Here is a 12,245-nt window from a genome sequence, read left to right on the forward strand (position 1 = left end):
ACTGGAAAAAAATCAAAGACCACAGTGCAAAGATAAATATATAATTTTAAATAAATAAATATACTGCCATTATTCTGATACAGAATTATTGCATAGTGATATTGTTATATTTACATAACAAGTCATGTACTTTAATTAGACTTTTCCGATTTTAAAAAAATATATAAAGTACACTTCAAATATCTGACAAGCTGCTAGTTTATGCCAAATAAAACGAAAAGAATTCTTTCTCTTCTCATACTCAGAGTGTATTAATTTTAAACAGTATTTTTACTACTTAAATGCTTTGGTGCTGGTTGTCATTTTTAAATAACGTAAAGAACACAGTTGAAGTGTTTAAAATAATGTTATTTCTAATCTAAAATATTATTATTATTATTATTATTATTATTATTATTATTATTATTACTACAAATATGTGCCTGGATTATCATAGTCTAACAAATCGTCTTGTTCTTAGCCCTATATTGCAGTGCAAAATCCTTTAATTCAATCTTAGTAGATTCAGAAAAATCTTGAGCAAATTTATGTAAACTGACTTGGTAATTATGGGCATCCATTTTCTAGATGGCTAACCTGATCATCCTTAAGCAGGCCAGATTTTAGGAGAGAGGAGCTATCTGTACTATTCCTTCAGTATAAGTCTGCACAGTTTGTGATCTAAGCCAAATGCAACACAGCAATGATACATTGGGGCCTGCCAGTTTCTTCTTGTTACCCTTTTTTTGTAGGCTACACAAATAGGAGGTTTATTGAGCCTCAGGTAGTCTGCCACACATGACTGATGTGCTATGTTTGAACTGGCAAGTCTCAAGTTGTACAGGTCTACTTCAGCACATATTAGCTTGTGCTGTTAAGAATATGAAGAACTCCCTGAAATTGTCCAGCTGAAAACATCTTGGCTACCATGAACTATGGTATCATAAAAGTGATAATGGTTACAATGCAAGAAAGTACATTGGAAAATTTCCAGTGACAAATGACTTCATCACAATAACAAGTAAGGATCTTAATACATGGAATACAGTAATGGCACAGAATCCTTCCCCATGCTTTCGCTAGAAAAAGATATCTTCGTTTTTGAACTCCGGTAAACATTTGTATTTGCTAGGAGAAATCCAGACACAAGCCAAATTAGGTAGGCATGGACAGCTGTGATGAATTCTCTTCCCCCAAAATGGAATCTGAAAACAAATAGTTAATGTTAAAGAAATGAAGGCAAGAAGACAACTCAGCAGTAGGTGCCTGCCATTAACACTAAAGTTTTCACACTAGTATATTAAACTAGTTCAAAGGGATCCCCCAAAACATATCCCAAAACATATCCCATCTTCCTTACAGGTGTACTGACCTGTTTTCCTCTCTTGGTGTTTATTCTTAACTATATAATGTGAAACTGATCCTCTGTGTACACAACCATCATTTCAAAAGAGCAGTAAGTCTGGTATAGATTATTATGGTGTACCAATGGGAGGATGACTTTCGGCAAAGACCTAATCCAAAGTTTTACAGCATTGGTATTTGCTATCCCACATATGCTACCTTGCTTCAGATTGGGCCTTCCAATAGGATCATCCAACAACATATACCTATGTCGTACCTGTGGGAGAATAAATATTTCTAGTGCTTTCCTGGAAACAGCACTCAATATTTGCCTGTAAAAAAAGGAAATGAGTTCAACAGGGGCAGCATTGGACTTGTAATAGGGCATGAGACTTGTAAGATTGCACAGAGCCTCAAAAATATTCTTACCTACCAGCTGCACAGGCAGGTTTCACTTTATTTTTGCCCAATGTTTCTGTTAAGCACCTCAGAATTTTTTTCTCAATGGGGCAGATAAATCTGTTCATCTTTAGAATACCTTGCTTTTACAAAATGGAACCAAATGGATTCCTTTCAGTCAGAAGTTTAGGAGTTGATTATGTGCAGCTCAGTGCAATGCCACACTTTCAGCCAATGAGAAACACAAGTCAAAATCAAATTTTATTATGATGTAAGCAGGACAAATACATATGAAGACACTTGAGCTAACGCTTCAAAAATTATTTCAGAATGACTCAGAATCTGCTCCATATTGATGAGAAGGGAATGGGAGCAGGCAGTTGAACTGTATATACAGTATATACAATTTGTCTGTATATACAGTAGCCAAAATATTTTGCATGTGGCAAGTCAAAAGAATAGGGTGGTGCTATTTACTGCAGCATACCCCTTCCCAATGCCTTATTATTGTTTCTCCTCTTGTACAACTGAGCTGGGAAGCAATACAGTTTTGGAGGAACGTATATCCGTAAATGCCAAAATCTATGCCTAGTCAGATGTATGAACTCCCTTCTGTTCCTGTTTGCTTTGCTATAAACCTCTACAGTCTGTTTGATATCTGTGGCAGGGATAGGAGTAGCCAATGTGGTGCCAACAAAATGCTGTGGACTACAACTCTCATCATCTCTGACCACTGACAATGTGGTCTGAGGCTGATGGGAGTTGTAGTCCAACAATGTTTGAAGGGTACCATGTTAGCTACATGGTTTACAAGTATGGTTTACCTACCTTTTGCTAAAAACCATGGGCTTGGAGGTATTCTGCATTTCTCCAAATCATACACCCACAGCAAAATTTTCCTCTAAAAACAAAACTGTTGCCAATAATGATGTTTCATAGTGTTACTGCAAATAATTGGTTGGGATTAATTATGTATCTAGTCCCATCAGAATAACACAATTCACTGGGGTCAACAAGACCTTTTTTGTGTCAGATTTTCTTCTCAAAGACCAATGCATTTTGTTCTTGCATTACAGTATTATTGTCAAAGCATCATGTTGTGTATTTTTTTCTTTATAAAATGTTGCACAAATAATATTTTATTCACCTTAATGGAAAGAAAAAAATCTATAGAAGTGGTAGCAGGGCTAAATGAATTGCAACTCAATCTTATCTGAAAGACTAACATTTAATCTGTGTTCTGATTTAAGCAGTATGCCTTTACTGATCTCTGATCAGCTTATATCAGTTGGTGGTCTACTTTACAAGCTCTCCATGTGTGATTTAACAAAGGGCACTCAAGGCTAATCTAGTATGAAGGCAAAATTGCCTTTCAATTTAGTCTTGTCCTTGCAGATCAAGTTTAAACTCAGTGGTGTGGTAGTGAGGGAAAATAGAAATTGAATATGTCTGCTTTGTACCTGACCAGCAGACAAATGGGGAATGTCAGTGTTTTGACACTTTGAATGGTCTTCTGTAACCCCTATGGATAATATGAGCTTTTTTGCAAATAAATTGGATGATTTTGAGCTATTTCTGAGAAACATTGGCTGCAGTATTCCGGATATGACGTATGGCAGCCCTAGCTTCAAGGCTAAATTGCCAGGACTAATTTTACTGAACAGTAAATACTTTGAGAACCAGTGCTAGAAACAATACAAAACAAGACCAAGATTTTCAAGAATATGCAGTCAGTGACATCCTTCTCTGCTTCTTCTTTAACAGCAGACCAAGAAAGAAATGGGAAGAAAGGTAATGGCTCCACCCCTCATTGCATGGAATGAGAATGAATGTATTTAGGGGAGAAAAAGGATGACAGTGCCTTCTTGCAGCTTTATGGACTATCCCATCCATTGTCTGCCCCAATAAAACAATATGAAGAAAAACCAATGATTTGTACATAGGGTACTAGCAAGCAACTGAGTGTCAAACTGTCAGTTGGGTCTTGCCAATGCTACTTAAAGGATAAAGAGAGCTCCATTGTTAGGTTACAAGCTGAGATTGAGCTATATCCTTAACAAGAAAAAGAGGCGGAGCAGTACAGTAAGCCTAAGTGCATGGTGCAATAGTGAAATGTGGATATGGTTAGGAACAGAGTATTGTCATAAAGTCTAGCAATGGTAAGAGAGTACAACCATAAGCTATGAACCTTAATATTTTCAAAACATTTTGGACTATATTCTCAGACTCCTATCGAAAGGGGGCGGGGGGGCGGCGGCGGCGGGCAGACCATGCATAATTTCCAAAAGAAGAGGTGGTTCAAAATGCAGCAGCCAGATTGCTGGATGGAGTTCCATTTAGATCTCACATAACCCCTCTTTTAAAACAGCTGCACTGGTTGCCAGTTTGTTTCTGGGCTCAATTTAAGATGCTCATGTTAGTGTTTAAAAGGCTAAACAACACAGGCCCCAAATACCTGAACAGCAGTGCCAGCACCTGGGGCTGAGCTCTTTTGGCCTCCCTGAATATTTTTGGGGTGTTTGGCCACCTTGACTATTTTTGGGGTGTTCAAAAAGCACGAAGGCGAAGCATGGAGCCCAGCGTAATGTGGCTCCAGTGGCCAGCTCCTTCTCCTGCTGCTGGGGGAAGGAAGTTTGAAGCAACTTCCTGCAGATGGCAGCACCAGGAGGTGGTGGAGGAGGAGCAACAACCCGCCATTGATGCCATGTGACTGCCATGTTCGGATCTGCCCCAGGCTCCTTCTGACTCCTGCTGTAAGGTTACCAGACGTCCCTGTTTCCCAGGGATAGTCCCCAGATTTACAGCTTTCTCAGCATTCACATGTATGTAGCGAACAGTAAGTGTCCCCGGATTCATTGAAAAACATCTGGTGACCTTATCCTGACATCACATGTGCAATGCCCCACCCCAAATCGCCCTTGTGTATCCTTAAAATCTGCCCTAGAGGGTTGATGAGAGCTGCAGAGGAGATGAGAGAAAGGCACGTGATCAGAAGACAACTCAAAACAATGTTGGATTCCAACCTCTGTAAGGAAGCAATGAGGTACAGTGGTGCCTCGCAAGACGAAAAGAATTCGTTCCACGAGTCTTTTCGTCTTGCGATGTTTTTCATCTTGCGAAGCACGGTCCGTCGCAACTGCGCCTCTTCAAGCGGCTTTTAAAAAAAAACGCAAGACGTTTTCGTCTTGCGAAGCAAGCCCATAGGGAAATTCATCTAGCGAAGCAACGCAAAACCGAAAAACCCTTTCGTCTAGCGAGTTTTTCGTCTTGCGAGGCATTCGTCTTGCGGGGCACCACTGTACTTTGATTACCTGAACAATTTGCCTACTCAAATGATTAATAGCTCTGGAAATCAGCAGGGTTTGAATGATCACTTATAAGAAACAAGAGTATAAGGATAGTTTTAAGATGCTTATATTCTGTAATGTGAAAGAAAAGCATTGGACTTTATTTTTTTTACCTTAAGACCTCTTACAGAATAACACTGACAGTAATATATTTATTTGCGTATGTTCTTATGATGCTGTTTCCATAAAAAGAAAACTTCCTCTGTAAAGTATATGTTCTTGCACTTTTGCAATGGATAATATTTTATGCAGTGTGACTCACAACAAAATATATTCATATTTCCTTCTACCCTGTCAGTTACGGTATCACACAGGGTACCAGAAAAAAATACTAACTTTATGACTCAAAGGATGACAGTCTTCTCCCAAGGTTCCCATTGGTGTGCACATCCGCAGGCTCCGAATCCAGAGGCTAACAGCACAACACATGCCTCCACCACACTGTAGATCTCTGTCACAAGCCTTAAACATAATAAACAAACACACAGTATTAGATAAGTAAAATTACTAAAAATAAACTGGACTACTACCCCATTATCTTATTGTACATCTAAAAGCCTGTATTTTCAAGAGGCTTTGCTAACACAAGGAAATTGTGGGGTTCGGGATTCACATGGTCATATAGCCCATTAGAAGCTGAAGCAAGTTTGTTTGTTTCTTTAAATTAAAAATCCTTAGATTTAGTAATTGGAAATCTTTTAATCTTAACAGGTGGAACCTACATATCAAATTTCACATGCTGTCTTTCCTCCAACCACCATCGTCAGTTCAAGTAAAGATAGCCTGTGGTCTGGATCCATCAGCTAAAGTCAGCCACAAAGGCCCCACTGAAACCAGTGGGGATTATTTAGTTGGATCCAGGCCACTAAATTATTTTATACCATGAATGGTGCCAGACAGAATGAGATGATGGGTTAAATGATCATTTGTTGCCAAAAGAAACATGCGTAGCAAGAGGTTCTATATTAGCTTTTATGCCACAGAATAGCAGAGCAAATATTTGTGATATTTAACAATACAATGTCTCAATGTTCAGGCAGAGGTAAGATCTATCTTATATTCACCAGAATGCCTGCAATCACTTCTGAAACACAAAAACAGTATTAATCTGGTCCAACAAAAGCAGAAGCCCCTTTTTCTTTCTATTAGAATACTTTTAATGTTTTGATTTATTTATAGCAGGCATAACTCTGTAGCTAAAAATGGAGCAAGTCATTGGAGCTTGTTTCTCTGGATATTAACTGAAGCTCTTATAAATCAAGCTTGCTCACGCAAGTATATAGTGGTTTACTCATGCAAGTATATAGTGGTTTACAAAAATCTAAGAATGCTAAGAACAAAATTACACAAAACCACAAGAAATTCAAGAAAATAAATTACAACTTCCATGAAAACATGTGCAACACTATTCCAGTCATTCCTGTTCAGAAGTACCATTGAATTTAATGGATTTCACTCTCATGTAAGTGACAATAGGATTGCAGCCTAAAGCTTTTCTGTTATTGATTGTCTATCTTATAATTTCTGGTAAAAGTCGATTTGAAAAGAAGATTCCTAGAGTATTTATTCATTTGTGACACACATAGGCCACAATTTATCAGGGAACAATCTGAGGCATTCATGCTGACCATAGTCATACTAAATACCATGTCATGTCAGCTATAAAAGACTGGCAGGCATCAAATGTTAAATATATTGAACATCCTATCCCAAAATATGTGGTTAACACTTTATAAAAAAATTTTCTCAGGAGAACCTCCAGACAAAACAAGCTTTCATTCAAGCTCTAAAGTCTCCTGCGTGTTCATTTCCCACCCTTGCCTCTTCCATACTGTTATAACCAGAAAAGGCCACAACTCGTTGCCCATCAAGTCAGTTTCCTTTTAATTTGTAAATAAAAAGTCTTTGTACTGTTTTATTATGTTAAAATCAGCAGGAATCCTAGACTGGTAGAATGAATGGTTGCTTAAGGACTGGAGATTTAATGCCTGTTAGACAAATCCATGCTAATGTGTGGCAGGTGAGTTGTATACTACTCCTGTGCTGTTTGATTACAGACAACTTGTTCTCCTCAAAGGTCACTTTCCCTGGACAGATCCTCATACATAGTTATGCATGAGCAGCCGGTTTCTGTATACAAAGATCCGTGAAGTTGGGGCATGACAATGATACCGAAAAGGAGAACATGATACTGCTGGCCACCTACAGATACCATGTGTCACCTAAAACCACCATAAGAATGAACTTCAGAGTCTTAAAAGGGCCAGCGCTTCTTCTGCATCCCACAGCTTCCCTCCAAGTGTGCTCCCTGTACTGCAGGATCAGTTAAGTGCAGTGATAGGTATCAGGTTCTTTAGGGAAGGCACTTGTGAGGGTCCTGACTTGAGTCCTACAGCTATGGGAGTTCCTTCTGTGGTTTTCTGACAGGTGCCATGGCCTTCTGAAAATGAGTAGGAAGCTTGGAACCCTCAACGTGGCCCCTTAGCTGATGCATCTGCGGCCTCCAGCTCTGTATCTGGAGTTCTGATGAACTCCGTGGTCATGACAATAGCATGAAAGTACTACAGCTGAGACAAGGCACCTGCCTCTGTATCTGTAAGATGCTGACAGGCTGAGTATAGACTGTCTATATTTTTTATCTTATATCATTTTAAAATAAAAAACAACTTCATAGTAGAAACTTCACTTGAAAACAAAGGTGATGAGTCAGCTAAGATTGGACTGAGATCAGTTTAATGCCAAAGTGGATTTTGAATGGTTTGTGAAAATGCCGTAAGTGCAGATGTGGAGAACCTTTGGCTTTTTAAATGCTGAAGAACTACAATTCCGATCATCCACAGCAAACATGTCCAATGGTTAGCAATGGTGCAAGTTGGAGGTCAGCTACATCTGAAGGACCAAAGGTTCCTCACACCCGTCTTAGTGAAATCAAGGAATACATTCAGGCTATAATTCTAACCCCATTTACCTGGCAGCAAATCCCACTGAATTTAGTTGGTCATGTTTCTGAGAAGACATGGTTAGGACTGCACTGCAAAAATAACTTTGCTTTTGTTTCATTTCAAATACTTGGACTGTGAAGCTCTATAAGATTCTGCTGAGCAATGGCATCATAAATAAGCAGATTCACAGGAAAGTGTTTATGAACAGATAATGGCTCTGAGGGAAACATTACTGTCCACTGAAACAAATGCTCACTTTAGAACATTTCATTATGAATATAATTATACTCTACTGCATAAATATTATGTAATTTTAATAAGAAAATTGATATCAGAGCACATATTTACATAATAGATGGTAGCTTTAAAAAAACTGGTTGTATGGTAATATTCAAAGTCATTACTACAATTTTATTTTGAATTCTGAGATGAGGCACAAGGTTATGTTAGTTTACATGTCAACAGGGAAAGAAATGCAAAACCAATTCCTAAGATTTGTGTAAAATATTAATTGCTAGATTAATATTAACTGGATTTTAGCTGGTTTCATTCTATTTTAATGTTTCATATATACTCTTAACATTGTAGAAATTTCAGTTCTATTCACTAGTTCATTTTGTAGGGCAGAGTTAAATCCTAGATTCGTCCCTATGTGTGCAAGAAATGCTGCACATTTACTTTATTTTTTGTTTTTGTTTTCTTAAAAAACCACACAATATAAACTACCAGACAGAGCTCTTCACTGCAGATTGCTGCCACAGAAATTCTCTGCTTTCAGATAGAGACCAGGCGGGTAATTTGAAAAGGCTAAAAGCAGTAGATGAAAAGTCCTTTTCTTGACCTTGTCACTTTTTCATCTTGTCCTTTCTACTTAGTCACGGCAGGGCTTTTTTCAGCCAGAACTTGGCAGAACTCATTTCTGGCACCTCTCAGTTGGGTACCAGCACCTCTCAGGTGGATGCCATTGCCATTTTAAGAGGAGGTTGGCATTCATGGTGAGTTCTGGCATCTCTTTTCTAGAAGAATAGCCCTGACTCCAGGTGTCTCTTCCTTTCCTAGGATGCCCTGGGTACGGTAGGTTGCTCTGTTTACTTTCTCTCCTCCCTCAGTCTCAAGGCCACTGAGGAGCCTCCTCACACATCTTAAGATGTTCTCAGAGGTCTGGTCCCTACACACCTCCTCTCAGGATAACTCCCAGTGTGTGAAGGGCTTATGCTACCTAGGTGCTTCGAGTTGAAGGACAAGAAGGTAAGCTTCAAACCATTCCATTATGAAAAATAACAGATTTACAAGAGGGACTTTCTTTGGAATTTGTTTATTTCAGATATTTATATACCCCTGAATTACTGAAGTATCTAAGCAGCATGTAGGCTGCAGGTTGATTGAGTAAACATTAAGAACATGATATGTTCAGAAATCAGCATATGTGTATTGTCTGCCCTCAAGCATTAAGCAGATAGTGTATATTTAACAGGGAGAAGAAAAGAGATTTATCCCAAACACAAATATTACTTTATATTACAGTTGTTCCTTTTATTACTTCATTAATACAAATGGAGAAGTCAGGGGAACCCTGCTCAAGGATACAATTCAGTTTCTTGTCAAATTATTCCTGCACATGCTGCTGTCATACGCAAGATTTGCTCTCTGCTTCTACCACTGGATTACCTCTTTTACAAGCTAGCATAGGCTGGATCATACCCCACCTGAATATATAGAGGTGGTCATTTAGCTAATTTCTTTGAAATTGTATTTACACCTGTAAAAAGAAAGTATCATGCAATGGTAAAATAAAACAGAAAGTATTAGAGGAACCGGACATGAGGTTGTTCCTGTACTCCTTTACTGAGTCTGGCCATAAGTTCCAGCCAAGTGCCAAACTACAGAGGAGAATAAAAATGCCACATTAAGCGCCTTTGAAGAGACCCACTATTAAGTGCAGTATTTTGTACTGAATGAAGGAATCTGTGCAGCATTGAGTTATAGAGCCCAATTTCCTTCATGGTGCTAGAAATCTATCAGCCCTGCCAATATGACATATAAGTCTTGCAACTTGTTAGCTTCCATCCTGCCCCTCCTGCTCCTCTCTTTCCTTCTGTCACCTGGACCTTAACAGTGAATCAAACTGCAGGAGGAAAACAGATTCAACGAAACAGGTTCAAGATCAAAGGCACAATGGATCCAATCTAAGGGGGGGGGGAATAGAGCAGTTAGAGAGTCAAGGCAATTGTTAAATAAAGCAGTTTTTAAAAATGCGTTTAGAGAACTTTTGTCAATAACAACACTTTGTAAGGAATAGCCAAGTCCTTAGCAAAGGAGGAAGTAGGGGAAATCTTAAAAAGCTAAAAGTATTGCAGCCTACCCACACTCCAGCCACAGAAAAATGTGGCTATTATAAAGTCACTTTGATTTCAAAGTCTTTCCGTATGCTGAAATACCTGGTTGGAGCTTTTAAGAGAAAATGAACCTTTCAAAGTGTTACTCAGGCTCTTGTTGTCGTCCTTCCCCAGAATCGATTACATAAAAAGTTTCTTGGCAAGACAACTGGGAGTTGCGAATCGTTTAAAACGCCTCTTTGAAACGGGGGAGGGGTGGACGTAGGTGAGAATCTCTCCCGGACTCCGGAGCTGAGTGAACATCTCCCCTGTCTTGAGAAATTAAATGTGACAGAGGAAGGAAGATTCTGAGGAACTCAGCACAGGAGTATCGAATCCAGGAGGTGGTTTCAGCTCAGGAAAAAAACCACACGCTTCTCCACAGTTGCCTCAACTTCCAAACTGAGCGCAGCTGGGGGAAGCTTTTGGAGTTACAGGTTGCGCAAGGGCAGCTGGCTCCCAACTCCCGCCCAGGGACAACCCCAGCCTTAAATTAGCCAGTTAAAGCAGATAGTCAGTGCGGGAGGCGACTCAAGTTGCCTCAGTATCCCTCTGAGGCGACTGCCATGAGCGCGCCTTTGTCTCCCGTCCCAACCCTTTCCCCAGACTAGCCATAATATTCCAGGGGACAAGCTCCATCCACCCCACAAAAGCCACCAGGCACGCACGCAAAGCCTCAGGATCAGGCCCGCCTCACCCCATAAACTTCAGCAGCTCGTTTCAGTCGAACGCCTCCCCAAAAGCCCCCAAGGCGCGCGGGGAGTCGAGTCAGGCGCGCACCGTGCCCTCTCGCAGGAAAAGAACCGAGCAGCGCGCCTCGTCGGTCCTTTCCTCCACAGAAAACCCCCCACAGCACACTTAAAAGCCATTCTTGCCTCCTCTCGCACTCTCGACAGCACTCGCCTACTCGCCACCCCGTCTCGGCTGGTGGTGCTGCTTTCAGCCAATCCCGGATTTCCCGCCAAAATAGCCACCAGGCTCAGACGGCAGAAAGGGCGCACTTGTCTCGCCCGCTCCAACCGTCGAGGTTAACTCGTGTCTCGCCAGTCCTTCCTTTCTCGTACAAGGTGTCACCCCCACCCCACCCCACTCCCTTTGCCAAGTCTATTTGGTGGCGATAATCCCTCGCCCCAGAGGCTGCCCCTCTCACCCCAGTGATAACTGCAGAATCCCCCGTGGAGAGCAGCAGGAAGAGGAGCGGGACGCAGCTCAGGCTCCTCATGGCTCCCTCTGTTCTCTCTCCCCGGGGCTGTGTGTGCAGCTCTCCGCGCGCTTAAGCCTTGCTCAGGGCTCCCCTCAGGGCAGCAGCAACCGTGAGGAGCAGGAGTGGAGCCGGGGCCGCTCCAGCCCGTTATAAAGCTTAGGGCTGCCATTCAAAGGCAGGATGAGTCACTCACCCACCTACCCAGCAACGCTGCCGTCGGGGGAGAGGGACGGGGTGTGTGTGTGTGGAGGGCATGCGCAGGAGCAGCCACATAAACACACAACACAAAACAAGCGCGCACCTCCTCCCCTCACGCTCTCAAGAAGTAGTAGCGCGGCGATTCCCTCGCGCAGAAAAGTGCACAGATACGAGGAAGTGGGGCGCTCCAGGCTGGGTTGCTTTCCGTTGCCACAAACGGGTGGGGTGGGCTACTGTCAGCTTTATATATTTGCCGTGAGAAGGGTAAATGGGCGGGGGTGGGGAAGCAGGCAAGGCCATCTTGGGGATGCTGAGGAAATAAAACTTGCAAGAAGAGCACCGATTCCACAGTACAGTAAACACGCGTCTGGAAGCAGGAGCCCACAGTGGCGTAGCGTGGGTTGTCAGCACCCGGGGCAAGGCAAGTAATTTGCGCCCCCTAACCCGTGGATTTGCG

The 12,245-nt window shown here is 41.4% G+C and overlaps 1 protein-coding gene across 2 annotated transcripts; it reads right to left on the reverse strand.

Moving 5' to 3' along the window:
- Positions 1–427: 427 nt before the first annotated feature.
- Positions 428–11,744, reverse strand: PROK2 (prokineticin 2). 2 transcript variants are annotated; one of them, XM_081184424.1, is made up of 4 exons: positions 11,537–11,744; positions 5,406–5,531; positions 1,601–1,655; positions 428–1,184 (listed from the first exon to the last, which is right to left on the reverse strand). In XM_081184424.1, the coding sequence occupies exons 1-4, from the start codon at positions 11,606–11,608 to the stop codon at positions 1,135–1,137; spliced, it is 303 nt and encodes a 100-aa protein (XP_081040550.1). In that variant the 5' UTR covers positions 11,609–11,744; the 3' UTR covers positions 428–1,134. The 2 variants fall into 2 exon arrangements, with proteins under 2 accessions (XP_081040550.1, XP_081040549.1); XM_081184423.1 differs by lacking the exon at positions 1,601–1,655 and having other exon boundaries at positions 11,537–11,737.
- Between the last annotated feature and the right edge of the window lie 501 nt (positions 11,745–12,245).

The sequence above is a fragment of the Podarcis bocagei genome (genome assembly GCF_964188305.1).
Source record: "Podarcis bocagei genome assembly, chromosome: 2".
NCBI lineage: Eukaryota > Metazoa > Chordata > Lepidosauria > Squamata > Lacertidae > Podarcis > Podarcis bocagei.

Bases quoted from the DNA above. Each gene is read 5' to 3' on its own strand.
- PROK2 (XM_081184423.1), bottom strand. From the start codon at position 11,608: ATGAGGAGCCTGAGCTGCGTCCCGCTCCTCTTCCTGCTGCTCTCCACG. The intron at 5,532-11,536 runs GTGAGAGGGGCA...ATTATGTTTAAG, and splicing joins ATTCTGCAGTTATCACTGGG to GCTTGTGACAGAGATCTACA. The intron at 1,185-5,405 runs GTTAGTATTTTT...ATTTGTTTTCAG, and splicing joins GTCATCCTTTGAGTCATAAA to ATTCCATTTTGGGGGAAGAG.